Source organism: Mustelus asterias, chromosome 9, assembly GCF_964213995.1.
Source record: "Mustelus asterias chromosome 9, sMusAst1.hap1.1, whole genome shotgun sequence".
Lineage (NCBI taxonomy): Eukaryota > Metazoa > Chordata > Chondrichthyes > Carcharhiniformes > Triakidae > Mustelus > Mustelus asterias.
The window spans coordinates 23,451,246-23,476,302 of NC_135809.1; the positions used below are offsets into that span (position 1 = coordinate 23,451,246).

Consider the following 25,057-nt stretch of genomic DNA (forward strand, 5'->3'; position numbering starts at 1 on the left):
TGTTGGACTTTAACCTGGTGTTGTAAGACTTCTTACTCTATTCCCTCTCCACAGATGCTGTCAGACCTGCTGAGATTCTCCAGCATTTTATGTTTTTGTTTCAGATTCCAGCATCCGCAGTGTTTTGCCTTTAGCAGTCCTATCTTTATAGTTATCGAATCTTTAAAAAAAAAGTATCCTAAAAACGTTTCTAGGGTTAGAGCACGGTCGATTAAAGAAAACGAGATGTGCAGTCAAAGCAGTAAATGTGAAATGCTGTATAAGTGGGAGGGGAGTTGAGAGTGAGCAGCTGAGGACTGGATGATTCATATTGGTGCTGGCGGGAATAGGCGGGTTGTAATGAGATGATGCTGCCGAAGGTGTTGATCTGAGTCTGAGCTGGGGCTGTACCGAGTTAACTTGAGCCGGGCTGTATTGAGTGAAGCAGAGGCTGTACTGCCTGCTCTCACTGTCCCGGGGATTCCCACCATGTCCAGGCAGCGCGCGGCCCGGGGGAAACCCATGGTGGTGAAAGGATACATTTTACCGCTGAAGGATAAAGTGCAACATGGTTCGGATACAGAGGAGGAGGAGGAAGAACCGCAGTTTCTGGATCTCAGAGACATGATGAGTGTCTCTGACGGCGCAAGTTCCATCAAAGCCTCTTCCGTGGCGCGAAAGTTCGGTAAATTTAAAAAATAATATTTCGGTTTGCAATCTGTTCAGTGCCGTTTACCGTGGTGTCCAGCTCGAGAATTGCTGGTAAACCTTTTTCGAAGTTGCCTATTTTACTCAGGGATCCACAATTGCAGTGGAGTGGGCCTTCTGTGTGTCCCATGTTTTGTTATTCATTTATGTCGCTGGCTAGGCCAGCGTTTTCATTGCCCGCTCCTAAGTGACCTTGAGAATGCTTCAAAACAATTAACTATTGAGATCCAGACTATTTTTAAAGGATCAGGAGGGTTACAGGAGACAATGTCGGTTACTGGGGAACCTGTCTCAATTTCTGTAGTGCAGGAGGAGACTGGGTTAGTTTTAGTGTGAATCTCAGTAGATTATACTATTTTACAGATAAATCATCACTTTACACTTGTTACTATTGGTTGCATCAGTGAGTTACTGCTGGTTTATGATTGGTAACACTCAGATTGCAATGTTGCTATTAGTTACTGGTGGAATTAAAATAGTTCACGCCTCTTGCTTCTCTCTGCAAATCACTGTCCCACCTCCAGTTTCTCTTCCTCGCTTGCTCATTTGTGGCCTCCTGGAATTCAGCCCACATCAGGTACTGGCTGATACAAAACAAGGAGTAAACATGGTCAGCTACAGGCTGCCCAACCTTTCTCGGGTCAAGCAACATTTTGATTTTAAAATTCTCAACCTTGTTTTCAAATCCCCCCCCACCCCCCCCCCCCCCCCCCGCATCTCGTCCTCGCTATCTGTGTAATCTCCTCCAGCCCCACAACTCTTCGAGATATTTGTGATCCTTTAATTCTGACATCAATTGCTCCATCATCAACGGCTGTACCTTCAGTTGCCTAGGCTCAGTGGTTCCCAAACTTTTTTCACTGGGCTGCAATTTTGGAATAAAAATTTGCTCGGGCCACACCAAATTTTTTATTGATAAGAAATACATTCAAAAACAAAAAAAACCCAACTTCTAGCAGTGCTTGATTCATAACATAGAACACAACTACTTTATAATATGATCATGGGACATCCAGAAAGTATAAAACAATCACTTTGGAAAAATATCTAATCCATGTTTAAATGTTTCTTTGATTGTCCTTGAATTTTCCCGCCACACTTGCCATCCTCTCTTGCCGCACCAGTGTGGCACGCCGCACCCTTTGGGAACCACTGCTCTAAACTCTGGAATCCCTCCTTACCTCTCCACCTCGCCTTCCCCCTTTAAGACCGACCCCTTGGACCAAGACATCGGTCATCTGACCCGTAATGTCTCCTTTTATCACTCAATGTCATATTTTGTTTTATAATGCTCCTCTGAAGTTGGGATATTTTGTTATGTCAGAAGGAGCTGAATAAATATGAGTTGTTGTATCAGTTACATTTGCAAACCTGTTCATAATGCCACATGATAAAAACTTCCTCCTCTTCTCTACTCCTCTCTTCCCTCAGAATTTCAAACCAGAATTGGCAGCCCTATCTTTATAGTTATTGAATCTTAAAAGTGTCCTAAAAGCATTTGCATGGTTAGGGTACGGTCGATTAAAGACAATAAGCTTTTCAATATAATCCAGGGGTGTTCAGGCAAAGCAGCAAATGTGATAGCATTGTGAAATGCTGTAAATGTGGATGGGGAGTTGAGAGTAACTGAGGACTGAGTGATTCAGATTGGTATTAGTGGGAATGTGCTGGTGCTGTCAGAGATGTTGAGCTGAGCCTGTGCTGGGCTGTATTAAGTTGAGCTGAGCTGTGCTGCACGATCTCACTATCCTGGGGATCCCTACCATGTCCAGGCGGCCTGCGGCCCGGGGGAAGCCCAGGGTGGTGAAAAGATCCATTTTACCGCTAAAGGATAAAGTACAAGGTCGGATACAGAGGAGGAGGAAGAACCTCAGTTCCTGGATCTCAGAGACATGATGAATGTCTCTGACGGTGCAAGTTCCATCAAAGCCTCTTCCTTGGCGTGGCAATTTCACAGTTGGAATATAATGTGTGGCAATATGAACTTGTGCACTTTGGCAGGAAGAATAGAAAAGCAGTGTATTATTTAAATGGAGAGAAATTGAAGAACTCAGTGGTACAGGAGGATCTGCGTGTCCAGGTACATGAATCATAAAAAGTGAGTATGCAGGTACAGCAAGTGATTAGAAAGGGAAATGGAATGTTGGTATTTATTGCATGGGGTTTGAGTTACAAGAGTAGGAAAGTTTTACTGCAGGTGCACTCCTGACCCACTGCTATGGTGTTCCAGTGTTGCGGGCGGCCTCCATTCTGAACTGCGGAGGCAGCCCCAGGTATTGTTCAGATGAGTCCCGACATCTGCAGGTCACATTGTTCCAAACGTGTTTCACGCTGGTGTGTTGTCCTGCACTATGGGGAATCTGGTGGGTTGGGTCAAGCTTTCATCGACATCCTATTGACGGGATGCAGATGAGGCTCACATTGGCCTCTGGTAGGTTTTTTTGACCAGCCAAGACAGGTACCAGCGGTAGATCCCAGCGTAAATTAATGCTGGCTTGTAATCGATTTCTTGGTCTCCTTAATTTACCTCTCCAGACAGTGTATAGTTTTCTTAATCACATCAACATTTAAGGACATTAAGAAACCTATAGTGGATATTGTTTAGAATTTGCAATTTTAGACATTGGATAATGGCGGAAACAGATGCCCTTCATTGTCGACAGTCCACTAACTCTGCTAGGGTATCATGTGAAGGGATATTTTTGCAAAATGTAAGACAGCTGCCGGTGTCTATAGGGTTGGAATTTTCTCCATGTGAACAACCAGGAAGTTAGGCTTGAAAATCCATTCTTTCCTGTGCCCATTCTGCAGACATCAAGTTATAATCACAGAATACTACAGTGCAGAAGAGGCCCTTCGGCCTATCGAGTCTGCACCGACGCGTGAAATGCCCTGACCTGCCCACCTATTGCCACTTGCCAGCACTTGGCCTATAGCCTTGAATGTTATGGAGTGCCAAGTACACGCCCAGGTACTTTTTAAAGGATGTGAGGCATCCCGCCTCCACCAACCTCCCAGGCAGCGCATTCCAGACCGCCACCACCCTCTGAGTAAAAAATGTTTTTCCTCAAATCCCCCCTAAACCTCCCACCCCTCACTTTTAGCTTGTGTACCCTTGTAACTCTTCAACTAAGGGGAATAGCTGCTCCCTATCCATGCCCCTCATAATCTTGAACATCTCAATCCGGTCGCCCCTCAGTCTTCTCTGCTCCAACGAAAACAACCCAAGCCTATCTAACCTCTCATCATAACTTAAATGTTCCATCCCAGGCAGCATCCTGGTAAATCTCTTCTGCACCCACTCCAATGCAATCACATCCTTCCTATAATGTGACGACCAAAACTGCACACAGTACTCCAGCTGTGGCCTCACCAAAGTTCGACACAGCTCCATCATGACCTCTCTGCTTTTGTAATCTATAATCCGATTGATAAAAGCGAGTGTGCCATATGCCTTTTTCACTACCCTATTAACCTGCCTTTCTGCCTTCAGAGATCAATGGACAAACACGCCAAGGTCCCTTTGTTCTTCGGAACTTCTCAATGTCAGACCTTTCATAGTATACTTGCTTGTCAAATTACTCCTTCCAAATTCACATTTCCTGTGAATCTCCTAAGAATAAGCCCAAATGTGAAATAGACAGAAATCAGCATAAACAATCAGGGTCCAAGGAAAGCTCCAAACTCGCACCATAAATATCACGATGAAAAGTTTTTCGACCCATTTAAGCATCATTCATGCATATTAGACAGTATGCTTAACAATCTGCAATTTTGCGTGTGACTCATAGGTGTACTATAAAATGGATTAAAAGAAATTTGAGAATAGAATGCCAGTCTCAGTTAGAAACTCTCAATAAACGAAGTAAACATTTTAGTGGGAAATCACCACTCGGAGTCAGATTTAAAGATCCAACATGCAGTTTATTGGACAAAGCCTTGGGAGAAGCGCTTGGCACTCCGCAGTGCTCGCAGTCCACCTTCTCAATTTTAAAAATGGCAGCTGAGTGATGCGTGACAATTAAGCACGTGGAACCAAGGCTTCGATATTGAAGGCTTTTATTGTGTAACAATGGAACTACTAACACGAATACACCAGTTCAGACTGAAGGGGTCCTGCCGGAGCAGAGGGTCTTATACCTCGCCACCGGAGGCGGGACCCCACTGGAATGTGCCATGATAACACTTATAACAGGTAAACACCCTAACCCAACAACATTGTACAACCCCCACAGTAACAACACCCTAGCCCAACAGTAACATAATAACAACCCCCAGTGGTGAACCAACGATGGTTCACCACACTGAGCTTTTATACATTTCAAAGAGTCAACAAGTAAAGACATTAGCAGTTATCACATCATTAGCCAATTATGCCCCCCTCGCAACAACTGACCTCGTTAACAAAACTTATTGTTTCGGTTCTGCTTTATCTTAAGCTAAGTTGATCATCTGGACCTCAAGGTCTGGTTTTTTTGTCTTTTCCGTAGTAATTAGACAATAATAGGATTTAGCTCAAAGGTTAGTTCGTTGTGCAATGTCTATGCCTAAGTCAGCACATTTTAATGTCTTTCCACAGAGTCCATTTTGTACCAGGTAACCATCTTGTATTTTCTAATTTTCGGGATTCCCGCTGGCAGCGTCTCACTTTTACTCCAACAATTCCCCCTTTTGGTCAGGATTCTGCTCTAATAATCCGATGGGCCAACAATAGCAGCATCGTGGGTCCGGCAATTGATATGCCTGACCCGTAACTAACAGGTCACGCGTTCACAGGTAAACTTCCACCTTCTCGCCCGTTCCTTCATTGTCGTCGTCTTCCTCGGTGTCTTTGGGTGTTCCCATTAGATGTTCTTCTTCGGTGACCACACTGGCCCCAGGCACGATCCGAGCCATCATGACTTTACAACAGACACTAAAACATCCGATAAGGGCGGCACGGTAGCACAGTGGTTAGCACTGCTGCTTCACAGCTCCAGGGTCCTGGGTTCGATTCCCAGCTCGGGTCACTGTCTGTGTGGAGTTTGCACATTCTCCTCGTGTCTGCGTGGGTTTCCTCCGGGTGCTCCGGTTTCCTCCCACAGTCCAAAGATGTGCGGGTTAGGTTGATTGGCCAGGTTAAAAATTGTCCCTGAGATGTGTAGTTAGCGGGTAAATATGTGGGGGTAGTGCCTGGGTGGGGTTGTGGTCGGTGCAGACTCGATGGGCCGAATGGCCTCCTTCTGCACTGTAGGGTTTCTATGTTTCTATGATAATCAGGCAACAGACAATTATTATTACAATGAGAATAATTAGTCCATGCATTAAATAAGACCCCCAGGATCCCCCCAATAACCATTCGAGCCAGCTATTCCCCTTCTTGGGGCCTTGTCTAAAGTCATCGAGCTGCTTTCTTATGTCATTAATGGCTTGGGTGATGTTGTAAGATTCATCTGTAACATGCGTTATACATTTGTCTCCTATTATTGTGCATACTCCTCCCTGCTGGGCTAAATGATCATCTACGGCACAGCGGGTCTGCTGCGCGTACAATCTTAATTCAGCCAGTTCTTGGTTGACGGCCTCCAGTCCCTTTGTGCTGTTTCCCAGGATGGTTAATCCACAGATAAGATGGTTTCTATTTTTGGCACTAATTACTCCTGCTCCCCCCAGAGACAGGGCCCCAATGAACCCTAGCCGAGTGGCGATCCCAGTGTGACCGGGACATCCCAATTGGCACAGAATTCCCTGCTGATGGCCCGGGTCACTATCTTTCTCCGGGTATGCCCTTTTTGAGGGCATGGAACAGTGAGTGGTCCTATTGTTCCTACTGCAAAGAGGACCGGGAGGGTTGGTGTTGCCGTCGTGAAGGTGCCATTGAGGAGGAACACAAATCCCTTCTTGGCTCGGTAACATTTAACATCCTGGTTTTTGGTCTCTACGAACTGTATGTACCGCCGATTGGTCGGTTCACTTGACTTTCCACCCGATCCTACCTATTGGTAAGTATCAAACGGGTATGTCCATGTGGCTGAGCTGACATGAGTTCCATTACACTGACCACAAATGAGTTGCCTCCCTGCGGTCACGTTCAGGCATCTTTGCTCGTTACAGGTACAAGTAAACTGGCCTCTGTTCACTTGACAGTGCTGACGGGTGCACTGCGTCTGTATACAGGAAACATTCTTGGGGACCAAGGCATAGGCACACCCCCATCCTTGCCCCGAGAAGCAAAGTGGATAGCTTGTATCATCTGAGCATACTCTCCCTCCCACTCCCTGGAACCCTCTGCACACAGGATCTGTGGAGTTTATTAGTTCCGCACATCTTCTCTGTATACCCCTCTTATATTTGCCTGTATGTCCTTTACAGGGTGCGTCCGAGGTATCTGCTCTATATAAGTCATGGGGGGTCCACCCAGGGGTGGCCACGAATAGGGCCTCTACAGATTGGGCTAGCGGGTAACACACAGCTCGATTACCGTGTAAATGTACATGAGCCTTGTAGAATAAGTTATCTTTTAGTCCTGTCAATCTTACAACCGTGACAACATAGAGTGACGCAATTATATATGCTATCTTAGGCATGTTCGCAACAGGCAAGTATTAATCTTATTACTCTATATTAACAACTTCCCAAAGGCTGTATTGCCAACCCGAATGTTTCAGTTAATCTTGCTTGTAGCTATCACCTGTTTTGGGGAAAGCACTCTGGTTACTTTATGGCTTACTTGTCAATATCACTCATTCGTTTCTTTGTATAATTTCAGCTGGATCCAATGTTTCCATACACCTTTCCCCCTTATGTCCAGACAGGCACAGGTATCTCCACTGATTATGACCTCCTATGGGCCATTCCATTTTAGCGCAAACCCTGGTTTTTCAGGTAATGCTTTTACCATGACGCGACGTCGGGGAGCATTTCAAGCTCTCTCTGTGCGTCTCTTTCTTCCTGATTGTCTCTTTCTAATTTCCCGACGGAAGAAGGTGGAAGGGAGAATGTCCGGGGTGCGTGGGGTCCTTAATTATGCTGGCTGCTTTGCCGAGACAGCGGGAAGTGTAGACAGAGTCAATGGATGGGAGGCTGGTTTGCGTGATGGATTGGGCTACATTCACGATCTTTTGTAGTTTTATAGATCTTTTTTAATTGGAAGCTATAAACGATCTTCATAGACGTATTCTTACGTTTTATTGTAAAGCTGTTGAATGTTAGCAGTCAGATTTCTGATCTCCGTATTTATGTATCTTTTTCTAGTTATAATCGAAGACCTTGATTCCAGTGGAAATTACAAGGTGTGTGGAAGGTTTCATTTTACTGCTCCGTGGTGGACAGTGACTGCAAAGATCAAGTGCGTCAAGGGGAAATGGTATTTACAGCATTATCCATCCTACAGTCTGAGGAGCTGTCTGGGCGATCAAAGCAAGCAAATTATCAGCCTGTTCCTGACACGATGTGACATCCACCCCCAACATACGAAATCCTTTATTGATTATTTGCCTGAGAATAGTATCCTTGAGTTTTCAAACTTATTGCCGACTTTACAGCGGATTATAGACAAAGGGGATGCAGCAGGTTGTTTTGCAAAAGATATTATTGCAGCCATCAATAGTTCAGGTAAGCATGGGTGACTCTTTATGGATTATAACTTTTACTCGTTTATTGAAAATTGAATACCATCATCAAAGTTCAGCAGCAGTATCTTTGATCATATGCTGAAATACTAGAATAAAAAGAAATGAAAGATGCCTTAAGTTATCCCATTAAGTTGCAACAGGAGAAAAGCTTTCACTCCATCCGATGTAAATTTTGATAACAATATTGATCTTTGGGCTTTTGGGTTGTATGGGAACATAATGCAAGAAGTTTTTTTTAATTCATTCATGGAATGTGGGTGTCGCTGGCTGGGCCAGCATTGATTGCCCAGCATTGAACTGCCCTGAAGGGGCAGTTACAAGTCAACCACATTGCCGTGGATCTGGACTCGCATGTAGGCCAGACCAGGTAAGGACGGCAGATTTCCTTCCCTCCAGGACATTAGTGAACCAGATGGGTTTTCTTTCATGACAGTTGATTTCATGGTCATCATCAGACTTTTAAGTTTAGATTTTTATTCAATTCAATTTCACCATCTGCTGTGGTGGGATTCAAAGCTGGGTCCCCAGCGCACTGCCTTGCGTCTCTGGATTACTAGTCCAGTGATAATACCACTATGCTACTGCCTCCCCAAGTTGAAGAACGATGACCGTTTGTGTGGTTACGATGATTTTGTCAATCACAGGACCTTGTGAAATATTGTGAAGGCAAAATGGATGCTTGGAAAAGGAAGCATTTTGAAAGCCAATTTTACAAATTCATAAAACGGTTTCTTAAATTAGGACTAGTTAATGCAGATTTTCAGAAGTACACTGATTGTCCAATAAATCAGTTCCAGTGGCAGCAATTATAATCTCCTTTAGACCTTCTATTTTTACCAAAGTAAATACGACATTACAGTACTCAAACAACAAATCAGTCCCCCTGTTTTGTGTGGTTTGAGGAACTTTCAGTGTAACAATTGATCCACAAATTGGAGTTTGTGTGAGTGACGTAGAGTATACAACATCTGCCTGCAATGTTCAAAATTCAATCTGTGCCGTCCTAACTGATCAGTTCATGACTATCTACTAATAAGAATTATTATTAGAAATTTAAAAAAAAATCACTCCCTGGCATTGACAGCAACTGGTTCAGAACTGAATGTACCTTTGTACTGTTGGCTAAAAAGCTATGTAAGTTCAAAGGGAGTAAATATTTAGTTTTAGGTTAGGTTTTTATTCATAGATTTTTATAGAATCCTACAGTGCAGAAGGAGGCCATTCGGTCCATTGAGTCTGCACCGACCACAATCCCACCCAGGCCCTATCCCCATAACCCTGTGCATTTACCCTAGCTAGTCCCCCTGACCCTAAGGCGCAATTTACCATGGCCAATCAACCTAACCAGCACATCTTTGGACTGTGGGAGGAAACCGGAGCACCCGGAGGAAACCCACACAGACACGGGGAGAATGTGCAAACTCCACACAGACTGTGCCGGAATTGAACCCGGGTCCCTGGTGCTGTGAGGCAGCAGTGCTAACCGCTATTGTTGACTTTTTGTATGGCATTAATTGTTCAAATTATAGCCAAACAAAAAATTAGAAACACAATAGAACTAAATTATTCTTATTACACAGGCATTTAGAAATACAGAATACTTTAAAGACGTGGAGAACCCTGAAGCTTCTGTTTCAAGTGATACTTATGCTTTCCACAGTGTGGGCTATTTGTAGTTGACAGGTGGTATTGATGTACCTCTCTCTATTCAATGAAGAATGCTATAATTTTAGTCCGACTATAGAATCTCCTTCTGTTTTGTACAAAGTCACAACTGCTGTCAATGAGTCCACCTCTGTAAAACACATAAGCCAGGCAGTGTTCACAGGGTCACCACCTGAAGACTCAATAAGGGGCTTTATTTGGCTGGAGGAAGGATGTCCTTGCTATAGAGGGAGTACAGCGGAGGTTACCAGGCTGATTCCTGGGATGGCAGGTCTGTCACATGAGGAGAGACTAAGTTGGTTAGGATTACATTCACTGGAGTTCAGAAGAGTGAGAGGGGATCTCGTAGAAACTTATAAAATTGTAACAGGGTTAGACAGGGTAGATTCAGAAAGAGTGTTCCCAAAAATAAGGGAGTCCAGAACTAGGGGTCACAGTTTGAGGATAAGGGGTAAACCTTTTAGAACTGAGGTGAGGTGAAATTTCTTCACCCGGAGGGGAATGTGTGAAATTCACTACCACAGAAAGCAGTTGAGGCCAAAATGTCTGATTTCAAGAATAAATTGGATATAGTTCTTGGGGCTAAAGGAATCGAGGGATATGGGGGAGAAGGGGGGGGCATCAGGATATTGAATTTGATGATCAGCTATGATCAAAATGAATGGTGGAGCAGGTTCAAAGGGCTGAATGGCCTATTCCTACTTCTATTTCCATGTTTCATCTGCCACTTTTCTCCCTATCCCACTAACCTGTCTGCATCCTTTTTGAGTTCTGCACTATTCTTCTCACAGTACACAATGCTTCCAAGTATTGCTTCATCCGCATATGTTGAAATTGTGCCCTCTGGCTCATGAACATAGAACATAGAAAGCCACAGCACAAACAGGCCCTTCGGCCCACAAGTTGCGCCGATCATATCCCTACCTCTAGGCCTATCTATAGCCCTCAATCCCATTAAATCCCATGTACTCATCCAGAAGTCTCTTAAAAGACCCCAACGAGTTTGCCTCCACCACCACCGACGTCAGCCGATTCCACTCACCCACCACCCTCTGAGTGAAAAACTTACCCCTGACATCTCCTCTGTACCTACCCCCCAGCACCTTAAACCTGTGTCCTCTCGTAGCAACCATTTCAGCCCTTGGAAATAGCCTCTGAGAGTCTACCCTATCCAGACCTCTCAACATCTTGTAAACCTCTATCAGGTCACCTCTCATCCTTCGTCTCTCCAGGGAGAAGAGACCAAGCTCCCTCAACCTATCCTCATAAGGCATGCCCCCCAATCCAGGCAACATCCTTGTAAATCTCCTCTGCACCCTTTCAATGGCTTCAACATCTTTCCTGTAATGAGGTGACCAGAACTGCGCGCAGTACTCCAAGTGGGGTCTAACCAGAGTCCTATAAAGCTGCAGCATTATCTCCCGACTCCTAAACTCAATCCCTCGATTAATGAAGGCTAGTACGCCGTACGCCTTCTTGACCGCATCCTCCACCTGCGAGGCCGATTTAAGAGTCCTATGGACCCGGACCCCAAGGTCCTTCTGATCCTCTACACTGCTAAGAATGGTACCCTTCATATTATACTGCTGCTTCATCCCATTGGATGGTTCAGGTTATCAATATATATCAGGAAGAACAAGTGTCCCCACACTGACCCCTAGGGAACTTCATTACAAATCCTCCTCCAAGTTCAAAACACACCTGTTAATCACTTGGGTTCCTAACACTCAGCCAATTTAGTATCCATGATGTGACTGTCCCTTTTATCCCATGAGGTTTAACTTTGCTCACAAGTCTCCCATGCAGCACTTTGCCTTTTGGAAGTCCATGTACATCACATCAACAGCATTGCCCTCATCAACCCTCTCTGTTACATAGAAACATACATAGAAAATAGAAACAGGAGTAGGCCATTCGGCCCTTCGAACCTACTCTGCCATTCATTATGATCATCAAATTCAATACCTTGATCGTGCCTTCTCCCCCCACCAATATCCCATGAGCCTTTTAGCCCCAAGAGCCAAATCTAATTCCTCTTGAAATCACACAATGTTCCATCTTCAAAAACTCCACCAAGTTAGTTAAAGACAATTTTCCATTAACAAATCAGTGCTAGCTTTCCTTAAATAACCTGCATTTGTCCAATTAACTATTAATTTTGTCAGGATATTTTGTTTCTAGAAGTTTAACCACTGGTTAAACTGACTGGCCTGTAGTCACTGGGCTTATTTTTAAAAGATAAAATAGTAAAACGGGGAGTAAATGGTCTACTGCTATTTCTATGCTCCCAGAGGATTGTGAGGCTGTGGGATACACTATCAAAGACCATAACCATAAAAAAAAAGGTTTGATGTGTGTTGAAAAAATAGCAATTAATGAAAGAATATGGGAAGTGAGTGGTTGTCTGAGATTAGGATTACTGCTTCTGCAGAAGATAACCGCAACTTAAATTTATATGATGCTTTTAACATTGGGGGCGGTATTTTACCATTTTCTGTCTAAGTGCTGGGCGGACTTGAAACTGGGAAAGTTTCAGCTCTGTCTTTTGGGCCTGTTTTTAGGCGTAAAATGGCACCAGTGGCGAAAACCGGCGCCAATAGCGTTAATTGTTTTATGCCCCACTTTACGATCGCTGTAAAACGGGCGCAACGTGATGGCAAAATCCCAGCCTGGAAATCATTCCAGGATGCTTCAGAAGTGTAATCAGAAAAATATTATTTTATAGCTGGGCTAGGGTGGTATATAAAGAAATTGGCTTGTTACTGTTAATCTGATTGTTAATTGATGCATGTGAGAATGTGCATGTAAGGTACCATTTGAGATTAAATGATTAATTTACCATTAATTTAGATGAAGGGCAATATATGCAGCATGCTTTAAAGTTCCCAGACCTGATGAAGTATCTGTCAGTACTTCTGCCACGGAACTTTTTGCATATTTTGATGCCAAAGGAGGAAAATGGAAGGAAGCCGATCGCCCACGATACACTGGCGGAGTTGGATGAGATGATTCAGACAGAAGTGTGGAAGCTAGGATTTAGGCTGGTAAGTTATTCTCTGTGCACAATTGTCAGTGCAATGTCTGTGCCTGTTTAGACATTGTAGTGCATGCAATTGTTTTTTGTAACCTGCATTTGACGTCTGGGCTGTAACTGACTAAAGTGCCACATTATTTAGCTTCAAGGCTGGGAGGCTGTGACCTCACGGCACTCTCTCTTCATTTAATTTATGCTTGTTATTCATCGCCGATAAATAACCTAGATAACTCGATGTTAATGTTATTACTTGAACCTGCGTGGTATCATTGAATATTTCAATGGGACTTGCAGAAAGTAAATAGTGACAACAATGGGCCCGATTTTACCATCAAGTTGCGTCCATTTTTGGGGGCGTGAAAACTTGGTAAAGTCGGGCGTGAGGCGAGTAGCGCGACCTGTGCCCATCTCCATGCCGGCTCCCCCTTTACCAAGGCCCGAAAATGGCCACGATGAGGACTGCGTCCAAAATGGGTACGACGGCCATTTAAATGCAATTTGCATGCAATTAAATTGACTTAATGGGCTGCCCGCCCAACCGTACCGGCACTTTCCCCGTTACCACCGCGTTCGCCCATCCAGAATCAGCGCAAAACAGACATGCTCCATAGAAGCCCGATTCAGGCGCTCCAGTTAATGAGGAGACAAGTGCCTAGCGTCTGATGGCTCCCTGCTTGAGATGGGGGGGGGGGTCAGTAATATTGGTTGGGGGTGGGGCAATGTCTGCGGGGGCCAGGGGGAAGCATTAGTTGGCCTGAGAGCGATGTGGCAGGGGAGCCGCATTCTATCATTTTCTTTGCGCATGCGCAGTTGGAGGCGCCGAATGGAGCTGCAGGATTTCAGGCGCATTAAGCCCCGCCCACAGGCTTGTGCAGCGCGATTCGGAATCGCTGATATTTTTTGCAGGCAGAGTGCATATAGGAGTGCCTCAGTACGGATCTAAAAGTCGGATCTGAAACACTCCCAGTTTCAAGTCCGCCCAGCACTTAGAATTAAAATGATAAAATAGGGCCCAATAAATCAGTTGGCAACAAAAATATTGACTGTGAAAAGATCTATGAGAACCAATGTGGGGAGAGGAAAGAAGTGTGGCAGAGAGAGAAACAAAACAAGAATGAAGGATCGGCAAACAAAATGAACAATTATAGGAAACAATGCCATGGGAAATCAGCTTATGTTCCTCTTTCACCTTATTGAGCCATTTATCAGAGACTAACCCAATGTGATAATTATAGTTCAATTGAAGAATCTATTCGGCTGTAACTGTTCTCAAATTAAATGTTCAGTTTAAGAATGATTTCTCAGACATTTCTTTCTTTTTGATAGATTCTCTCAAGGGAACTAGGACTCGTTGGTTGTGAGGCAACCTTGTTAGCCTTTGAGGAGGCTGATCTACTCTCGAAGATTCCAGAGTTACAGAGGCATGCTTTGGTCATTTATGATCAACTGAAGCAAACGTGCTGGAGTAAGGGACACACTTACGTTATTGTTGATGAGCTGACTAACTTACGCTCATCTGAATTCCGTATTGAAAGCGCTTGGGAATCACTAAAATTTTTAAAGGACCAAGAGATAATTGTAATGGAAAAAAGACGAGTATACCTCACAAATTTCTACAACTATGAGAAGGATATTGCGTTTCGCATAAAGGAACTCGAAGGCAAACCTTCATTGTGCATTCCTGTGGCAGAAGTTCAGAGAGAAGCCTTCACTTTGGTGCAGAGGGAAAGACTAGCTGAAAATGCAGAGTACAGGAAGGTCATTGATTGGGATCCAGGTCAGTTGAGAGCTGTTGCTATGATGTGTGCCAATCCTGTGACAGTCATCAGTGGTAAAGGCGGCTGTGGAAAGACTACCCTCGTCAGCCACGTCTTCCAGGCAGTAGTTGAGAAGATGGAGAGCGCAGATAATGAGGAAGTGTTGCAAGCTTGTCAAGATCTCGAGAGGGATGAATGCGCTCCTGAAATTTGGAATATCCCAGCAAGCAAACTTGACTCTGACGTCAGAAAGCCAACTGTGCTGTTCACTGCACCAACTGGGAAGGCAGCCTCTCTCTTAAAGAAGAAAACTCAATTTGCTGCGTATACCTTACACCAGGTAATCACTATTTGATGATACTCTTGCACTCTTATTTTCAATGTGTTTTAGCATGAAGTAAACAGATTACTTTTAAGAGAATTCCTAAAGCACTCTCACTACTGTATTGGAGGTGGAAATAAGGGCTTCTGTTTTTACGGAGTACATTACTCCAGGCTGCATGTAACTTTGAATGAATTGTTGATCAATTTCTCCAGAACTTTTCAAAAATAATTTAAAGTACAATGAAGATTTTCCTGACATTAGGCAGTATATTATTAAGAGTGACTAACTTTGGCTACTCTGGCTGATTTTACAGGATTCACTTAATATGTATGGTAGGGTCAGGATTTTATTTGTAAATAGCCTTTATGGTTGCCAACAAGGGGAGCTGGAACCTTTGTGCATGTGGGAATAAAGATCTTGATTGTGGTTCATAAAATTCCAACAGTGCAGAAGAGGCCAATCGAGTCTGCACCAACTCTCTGACACAGTATCTTACCCAGGCCCTCTTCCTCCACCCTATCCCTGTAACCCCACACATTTCCCATGGCTAATCCATCTAACCAAGACATCTTGGGACACCAAGGTACACAGCCAATCCACCTAACCTGTGGAAAGAAACTGGAGCACCCGGAGGAAACCCAAGCAGACATGGGAAGAACATGCAAACTCCACACAGTCACGGAAGGCTGTAATTGAACCTGGGTCCTGGGAGCTGTGAGGCAGCGGTGCTAACCACTCTGCCAACCATCCATGGTGGCACAGTGGTTAGATAACAAACAGTGGTTACATAACAAACTTTTTTAGTGTATTTTTAACTTTGACCGGAGTGAGTTTGATTAGTAAATATTGCATCAAGTATTTTGCAGGTATTTGAACATTGATTAGGGAGATGAATTAAAATTTATATTTTGAATCCTACCTTACAGTGAATAAAGAACATACAAATTAACATGTTTTTTTTTCTGGTTGATGCAGGCTGGGGGGTATCATAGAGTTCTACAGACAGCAAGAGGCCCTTTAGCCCATCTTGTTTGTACTGGCCATCAAGCACTTAGCTATTCACCCTCTGGGTGAAAAAGTTTCTTCTCAAATCTTCTCTAAATATCTTGCCCCTTGCCTTAAATCAATGCCTCCTGGTTATTGACCCCCTCTACTAAGGGGAAAAGTTTCTTCCTATCTATATCCCACATAATTTTATACACCTCAGTCAGGTCCCCCCTCTCTGCTCTAAGGAAAACAACACCAGCCTAACCAGCCACTCTTCATAACTGAAATGCTTCAGCCAAGGCTGCCTGGTGTAAATCTTTCTAGTGCAAATACATCCTTACTATCGTGTGGTGACCAGAACTGCACACAGTACTCTAGCTGTGGCCTAATGATTTTATACATCATCTCCCTGCTCTTATGTTCTATGCCTTGGTTAATAAACACAAGTATCCCGTATGCATTTTTAATCATCTTATCCACCTGTCCCTGCTGCCTTTAGGGCTCCACGGACATTCATCCCAATGTCCCTCTGGTCCTCTGTACTTCCTAGAGACCTACCATTCAAAGTGCATTCCCTTGCCTTGTCTGTCCTCCCAAAATGCACCACCTCACACTTTTCAGGCTTAAATTCCATTCCGCTCATCTGACCAAGCCGCCTACATCGTCCTGTAATCTAAGGCTTTCCTCCTCCGCTATTTACCACACCACCAATTTTCCTGGCATCTCAGAACATGTTGTCTCAGACAAAGGGTGGCACGGTGGTACCGTGCTTAACACTACTGCCTCACAGCGCCAGGAACCCAGGTTCAATTCCAGCCTCAGGTCACTGCCTTTGTGGAGTTTGCACGTTCTCCCTGTGTCTGCGTGGGTTTCCTCCGGATGCTCCGGTTCCCTCCCATACTCCAAAAATGTGCGGGTTAGGTTGATTGGCCATGCTAAATTGACCCTAGTGTCAGGGGGATTAGGAGGGTAAATATGTGGGATTACGGGAGTAGGGCCTGGGTAGGATTGTGGTCGGTACATACTCGATGGACTGAATGGCCTTCTTCTGTACTGTGGGGATTCTATGATTCTAAGATTCTCAGAACATACCAATTATACTCCCCATATTCATGTCTAGATCATTAATGTATACCACAAACAGCAAGGGACCCAGCACCGATCCCTGTGGTACACCACTGGACACAGGCTTCAGCTCACAAAACCAACCATCGCCCTCTGCCTCCTGCCACTAAGCTAATTTTGGATCCAATTTGCCAAATTGCCCTGGATCCAATAGGCTCTTACCTTCACGATTGGTCACCTGTGTGGGACCTTGTCAAAAGTTTCTCTTCATTTGAGTTTGATTAGTAAATATTGCATCAAGTATTTTGCAGATATTTGAAAATTGATTAGGGAGATGAATTTAAATTTATATTTTAAATCCTACCTTACAGTGAATAAAGAACATACGAATTAACATGTTTTTTTTAAAAACAGGTGATATGGAACTTCTGGACTACCAAGAAAGCTAAGTCGCCAAGTACACCCCTTGATTGGATGTTTTCTGATGTTCAGGTTCTGATTATTGATGAGGGGAGTTTGGTCTCTGTGCAGGTCCTAAGTACAATTTTAAATTTACTTATGAAACACGCCAGTCTCAGAAAGCTTGTAATCCTTGGTAAGTGTCTGTTAATGAGAGTTTTGCTCATCTTTGGCTTGTATTCCTATTATTAACATGCAATGCAAAATACTATTTCCTTTGGTTTTCCCTTTGTACTGCCAGGCTATGAGGTACAATGGAGCGGCATCAAATAAGCATAAAGTTTAAAAGCAAAATACTGCGGATGCTGGAATCTGAAACAAAAACAGAAAACGCTGTAAAACCTCAGCAGGTCTGACAGCATCTACAGAGATAGAATTGAGCCAACGTTTCGAGTCTCGATGACCCTTCATCAGAGCATAAAGTTCATATGGTCTCAAGTATTGTGCTATCATTAATTATCATTTAAATCAATAATTTGGTAAATCTGAATTGATAAACATTTCTGTAAATGACTCTCTGTTTAAAGATAAATCATAATTGTTGAGAGTAAATGTACTTCATACTTTTTTTTATGTGCCTGCGCAGTAAGACAACAACTGTAACTTGAATATCGGTTTCCAATGTGATTGGTGTGGAAGCTGTGCTGCCTTTATCAGACAAATCCAACTTGGAGCATTCTGACACCGAGACATGGGGGCGATCTTACCGGCTTGTCACACTAGTTGATCAGTGTGGCGAGCCGGTAAGATCACGAGAGGCGAAAAACCGGGTTCGTGTCCAGTCTCTCACCTCTTGCAATCTTGCTGGCCCTGGATTGCCAGCGTGATTAGTGGGCATGAGGCTGATTTTAATATTCAAATTTTTAAAAATGTAGTTAGAAAGACCCAGACGGAATCGATATCAGAGGGGAAATGACAGATGTCTGTGTTCTGTCTACAGTTGTACACAGAACACGGAGAGATCAAGGCGCAAGCGCAGTAGTGCCCCTCACAGTCAGCAGCCGGCTTCCCGGTGAGAAAAGACTCCATCCAATCTCCCTACTGGCGTGAAACACACTTTGCCTCTTCTTTTAGACTAAGTGTCGTGAGAGCTCATCCCAAAAAATGGGTGTGATTCTCTCCTGTTTTCACGCTCATTCGGCACTTTGAATGTTTTGGTAAGATTGCCCCCACAGTGTCTGATTAAACTGCCTTTGGGTGGGGCAGAATCATAATCAAACGCCATGCCCCATTCCCAATCTATTTTGCATTTTTTAGAATCCTTGACTAGCTCTTTCATTCCATCTGTCTCCTTCTGTCCTCTCCCTTTTGTTTGTGGCCCTTCTGCTCTTTGTATTCTTCAGTATTTGTCTCTCTTGCTTGCCTCAGTCATTATGGGTAGAAAGAAGCAGCAGAAATGCAGCTCAAAGGGGCGGAGGGTTTGGAGCAGGGGTGTTGGGCATGTTTTACATGATGAGCATCTGCAAAAATTAGTTGGGCACACTGTGGTAGAAATTAGTAAGCCTTTCGCCATTTATTAACATAAAAGGGTTTGGGGAGGCAGTATGAACCAGTTTCTGGGTGCCGGGTCCTGTGTCTAATATACTCAGGTGGCATGGCTATTGTCATACTGGGTTCTCACTGTTTTTAAGCTGCATGAATTCAGTGTTCGATTAATTTAATTATGCAAAGGAGATTTCTGTGCCTGTTTTGGACCATTCTGAAAAATGTGTGGATAAGCTAGGTGGAGCATGCTTCTTTGAAGGTCTACAGGAGCCTGAACAGTGACCCTTATTGCTAAAGGCTGACAAAGAAGTGGCACTGAAAAAGTGCCTCACCCAATTCCACAGTGAGCTCCTGTAAGCCTGTGCTATTCTCCCAGGATTTACCAGTCACAGAGCAGGCCCAAACCATGGCCAGGCTGCCTTGGCGATGGAACAGGTGCCAGTAGCCCACCTCCGCTATTAAAAAGAGACTGCTTACCTGGATGCAGCCCCATTTGCAAATTCTCCCCAAGGCGAATGAAGAGTTGACGTTTGAGGCTAAGTGTCAGGCCTGGGTTTGTCTCTGGGGTTTGTTACCACAGGAGGAGCTGAGGGATGTCGCAGGTGCTGTGCGCTGTTTCCCTCCTCCCTCACCCCGAGGTAAGTAGTGGCGGTTGGAGTCTGCAATGTGGCCACAATAAGGTCTCCAGGATTCACCCATCCTTTACTCACTGCTCTTCACTCTGAGCATCTCCCACTACCATGCTGTGCTGCTGCCTCTACTGAAAATTCCCCAGCCCCCTCTTCCTCCTCACCCAAACCCTCTAATGACCCCTCCGGTGAGTCCTGATCCTCAATACCCTGATAGACTCTCCCTCTTTTTCCCTGTCTCAATTCCCATACACCATTCCCCCCTCCGCCCCCAGAAATCTGGGCTCCAATCTCCTGACTATTTAACCCCAATCAGAACACCCACCCCCAACTTGACCCTGTTTACAAAGCCCTGCATCCCACCTCCAGTATGTTGCAGTAGGAGAGCATCCTAAAACAGTGTCCACCTGACTTTTCCTTCTCTTCTCCCACAGGGAATTAAAAATAAAAATAATGGATGACAAATTAGTGCATTGCTAATGTGGGAGCTGGCATGTGTTGAGAGTATGTTTTGACATCAAAACACAAAATGCTGGAAATACTCAGCAGGTCAGGCAACATCTGTGGAGAGAGAAACTGAGTTAAAGGTTATAGGTAGATGACTTTTTATCAGAACCAGTTGACGTTAATTCTGGTCTTTGGTTCACTTGTCAGATCTGCTGAACATTTTCTGTTTTGGCTTCAGATTTCCAGCAACTGAAGTATTTTGATGATGTGAGTTTTGACATGCTGTGCCAATGCACCATTATTCTTCATCCTAGCACAAGAAATCTGCCTTTTTACATGCACTGTTCCTAATTTAATGAGGTATAAATGTATTTATTTTATTTTTTCTAGGTGATGTTAATCAGTTGCCAAGTATCGAGCCTGGCAATATGTTAAGTGACGTGTACACCAGCTTAAAACGAATTAGGTGGAGCATTGAGCTTGAAACCAATCATCGTGCAGAGAGTCAGCTGATCATAGATAATGCTGCTACGTAAGGCTTCCTTTCTTTTTTCACTCACGTGCATGCAGTCAAATTGTAATGTTTTCTTAATCGCAGCAAACTCTAAATCACACAGCAACTTCTCTCTCCATTTCGTAGTGTTTGATGAATTTTGAATGTTCGTAAAACACAGGCCCGAGAATCCTGACTAGCTTGCTCCGAAAATCCTTTTTTAAAAAAATTCATTCGTGGGATCTGGGCACCGCTGGCTGCCCATTCCGAGTTGCCCTTGAGTAGGTGGCGGTGAGCTGCCTTCTTGAATCGTTGATACAACTGAGTGACTCGTTTGACTCTGAAATAGTCTATCTGTGGCTCTGGAGTCACATGTAAGCCGGACCAGGTAAGGACGGTAGATTTCCTTCCCTAAAGGAAACGAGCGAACCAGATGGGTTTTTCCGACAATCAACAATGGTTTCACAGTCATCAATAGATTCTTACTTCCAGGTATTTTTTATTGAATTCAGATTCCACTATCTGCCATGGCGGGATTCGAACCTGGGCTCCCAGAACATTAGCTGAGTTTCTAGATTAATAATCTAGCGATAATACTATTAGAACATCGCTTTCCTCTAGAATCCTAACTAGCCCACTCTGAGATCCCTGTTCCTGGCCGGCCCGCTCCGGGAATGCCTACCCTGGTTAGTTTGCTCCAGGAATGCCGACCCTGGTTAGTTTGCTCCAGGAATGCCGACTGGCCCGCTCCTGGAATCCCGACCCTGGTTAATTTGCTCCGAGAATGCCGACCCTGGTTAGTTTGCTCCGGGAATGCCGACCGGCCCGCTCCCGGAATCCCGACCCTGGTTAGTTTGCTCCGGAAATGCCAACCCTGGCTAGTTTGCTCTGGGAATCCTGATGAGCCTACTTTTGCTTTGAAAGGTTTTTTGCCGTTTGCAGTTGGATCTTCTGATCTTATTTTGTGATTTGTTTAAAGCACTCAGGCTGCTGCATTGCTGGCTTCTTTGAATGTCTGTCGCATTGTTGGTCATTTTTTTCTCCCTTTTATGAATCAGTCAGTCTGTCTGATGGAGCGTGTTCAGCTCAATCTGCTCACTCAGCTTTATGCAAGTCCTCCAGGCCTAGATACTAATTACAGCTGCTACCCACAAGGTCACTGACTTCAAGTGAAAAACAGTGGGAGGGACCAGGTGGGCGAGAGGGGGGAAGTCATTATTCAAATAGTCTTCAAAAGACTTTCTCGGAAAGCATTCTTTTGATGTAACCATTTAATTTCTCGTGAATTCTTATTTCTCAGGGTTGCCGAGATAGGATTGAAGTCAACGTACAAAGAATTGCAATATGACGCAGTGATGCACATATCAAAGGATACAAATATCACGATTCCTACAGATGATAAAAAATTCATTCTTGTCTCCCTTCCCTGTGATTCGAGCCCCACTGGTGAGTGTGAAAACTCCTCGTGTTCATTTACTACTTTGGACTTGCTATTAGAAAGAGCTGTTTTATATTAAACCTAACACTTGGGGCAGAATTTTTCCAATGGTGGGATTTCTCGCTGTCCCACCGGAAAGGTCGGGAGGGGGGTGGGATGGGGGAATGCATTCTCTCCAATCAGAGCTACCCCTATCAGATTTGCCAACAGCTCCATAGTCCATGGAATCCCGACAATGCAGAAGGAGGCCATTCGGCCCAGTGGGAGTGGTGAATTCTGCTGGACTACAATCAGTAACCGGAGCTAAAACGGCAAGAGTCCAGGACCAGCTAAGGCTTGGGTCTCACGGAGGGGGTCAGTGAGAGGGTCATGATTTGTGGAGGTGCTTAGACCTTGGAAATCTTGAAAGGATACCAGTAATGGAGAAATGTCCCCGCTATCTCTCCCAGCTACCCAAGTACCAAGCAGGGCGACTTGCTGGGTTTCCTCTCGTGCCTGTGCCCCTCCTGTGGGCCAGGGTGGGAATTGGCTATTAAAGAGGCCTCAATTGTGGCAGACTGGCGGATATCCCTAAGCCTCGTCTGCCCACCTTGTAATGGCTGCTGCAAAATCTTGACATCAGCTCACCGTGCAACGCTGTGGGAAAGTGACTTGCAATAGATACAAATCAAAGTGTCCGTGCACTATTCCCATTATAAATTCCTGTGCCCGCATTTCTAATGGAAGCTTCCTTTAGAAATTTCTCATGCTGTAATTCCACTCTCTCTCCCACATTGAGACTGAATTATATCTGTGTGCGCTGGTCCCATTGTGGCCAGCCCCAAACCCTGCTTCCTCTCGACAATCCAATTGATCTTTACCCCTCATGTCAATGCCAGTATTTATGCACCTGAATGCACAGTTTCCATAGGATATTAAGATTGACCGTATACATTTGATTGTTTATGATGGTTGATTATAAATCAATCCTTTTAACTGAGATTGCTATACAGACCAAACGTCCATAAACATAATGGGCCTTGCTCGTCCCGAAACCATAAAATCCCACACGAGGTCAACGGACCTTTCCATTGTCCACCTCTCGCCCGTTCCGATTCCCGTGACAGGCGGGGCGGTAAAATTCCGGTGAATGCTGTTGAATGCAGTTTTGTGCAAAGGAACACCAGTAACAGGAATGAAGGACTACGCTGAGCTGATTAAATGGCAGCCTCACATTAAAGATTTTAAAACTGGCATGGGAGCTTCTTTGTTACTTATGTTTGTGGCGTCTTTAAAGGATTTTGACAATGTTTTAAATGTTTTTTGTGTACGACAGTTCTTCAAGAGGCTATTGGTCATTTACTGAAAGAAGCCCCAGGGCTGAAAGATGATGTAACGTCGCAGTTCATTGCGTTTAGACGGTAACCATACTTTTTAAGAAATTTGGTAATGGAGTCAATAGTATTTACCCCTAAGGTCCCACTGCCAAAAAGAAATGGGAAGGAGAAGGGAAACAAAAGAAGTGAGCATTAGAGTCATAGAGCAATGCAGCACGGAAGCAGGCCCTTTGGCTCAGCTGGTCCATGGTGCCCTCCCAGCTAATTCCAATTGTCCACGTTTGGCCTATATCCCTCTAATCATTTCCCTGCCATGTACAAATCATAGAATGCCTACAGTGCAGAAGAAGGCCATTTGGCCCATCAAGCCTGCACCGACAACAATGCCACCCCGGCCCTACCCCGTATTTACCCTGCTAGTCCCCCTGACACTCGGGGTCAATTTAGCATGGCCAATCAACCTAACCCGCAGATCTTTGGACTGTGGGAGAAAACCGGAGCACCCGGAGGAAACCCACGCAGACATGAGGAGAATGTGCAAACTTCACACAGACAGTGACCCGAGGCTGGAATTGAACTTGGGTCCCTGACGCTGTGAGGCAGCAGTGCTAACCACTGTGCCACCTTGCCGCCACATGCTTTTTAAATGTTGCTATTGAACTTGCCTCAACCATTTTCTCTGGCAGCTCATTCTATAGACGCACTGCCCTCTGCGTGAAGAAGTTGCCCCTCAGGTCCCTTTTAAATTTTTCCCCTCTCACCTTAAACATATGCCCTCTAGTTTTTAATTCTCCTACTCTGGGGGAAAAAGGCTATGTGCGTTCATCCTATCTATGCTCCTCGTGATTTTATACAACTCAAATAAGGTCACTCCTCATTCCAGCCATATGAATGTGTAGTAAATGGAGACTCACTGAATATATTATTCATCACAAAATGAGTCGTATGGAGGTCAACGCTTAAAACTAAGATTTATTGTAAGGTCCTTTATGAACCTAATTTGGTTTCTAAGTTCATGGTTATGAAAAGAGAATTACTTTCGCTATATTTCTTTGTACCTTTAAGCAACTGACACTTTTACGTATATCATCTCGTTATAGAAAGCTGTTCTCATTTGTTACTTGTTTATGGGGCATGGGCATCACTAACAAGGCAGCATTTACTGCCCATTCCTAACTGCCCTTGAGGAGGTGCTGGTGAGTTGTCACCTTGAACTGCTGCTTGCGCGTAGAGTATATACACTCTGTGCTGTTAGGAAAGGAATTCTAGGATGTGACCCAGTGACAGTGAAGGAATAATGATATAGTTCCAAGTCAGTGTGGCCTCTCATTGGAGGGGAGTTTTCAGGCGGTTGTGTTCTTTGCCCTGCATTTTCTGGACGGCAGAAAATAGTGGGCTTGGAAGGTGCTGTCGAAGGAACCTTGGCGAGTTGCGCAGTGCATCTTGTTGACGGTACACACTGCTGCTTCTATACACCAATAGTGGAGGGGGCGAATGCTCAAGATTTATTTTGTGTGACATCAGTTGTAATTCTCATTCTTTTCAACTTGTTATATTTCATTATAAATATTGAAGTGTAATCATAAAGTGTGAGTTTACATGACCTGCTCTGGATACGTTTAGGTGCTGTTTGTGCAAAGCCGCACCTGAGCATCTG

At 44.4% G+C, this 25,057-nt stretch overlaps 1 protein-coding gene across 2 annotated transcripts in view; it reads left to right on the forward strand.

The window, feature by feature from the left end:
• The first annotated feature begins 336 nt into the window (after positions 1 to 336).
• Positions 337 to 25,057, forward strand: part of helb (helicase (DNA) B) — a 38,271-nt gene continuing 13,550 nt past the window's right edge. Inside the window, exons 1-8 of one of the 2 annotated variants that reach the window (XM_078219826.1) lie at positions 337 to 664; positions 7,921 to 8,280; positions 12,816 to 13,009; positions 14,326 to 15,096; positions 17,548 to 17,728; positions 20,544 to 20,685; positions 21,947 to 22,092; positions 23,400 to 23,484. In XM_078219826.1, coding sequence (XP_078075952.1) covers positions 469 to 664; positions 7,921 to 8,280; positions 12,816 to 13,009; positions 14,326 to 15,096; positions 17,548 to 17,728; positions 20,544 to 20,685; positions 21,947 to 22,092; positions 23,400 to 23,484 — 2,075 coding nt within the window. In that variant the 5' untranslated portion in view covers positions 337 to 468. The remainder of the gene's footprint in view (positions 665 to 7,920; positions 8,281 to 12,815; positions 13,010 to 14,325; positions 15,097 to 17,547; positions 17,729 to 20,543; positions 20,686 to 21,946; positions 22,093 to 23,399; positions 23,485 to 25,057) is intronic. The other variant, XM_078219827.1, reaches the window with a different exon arrangement.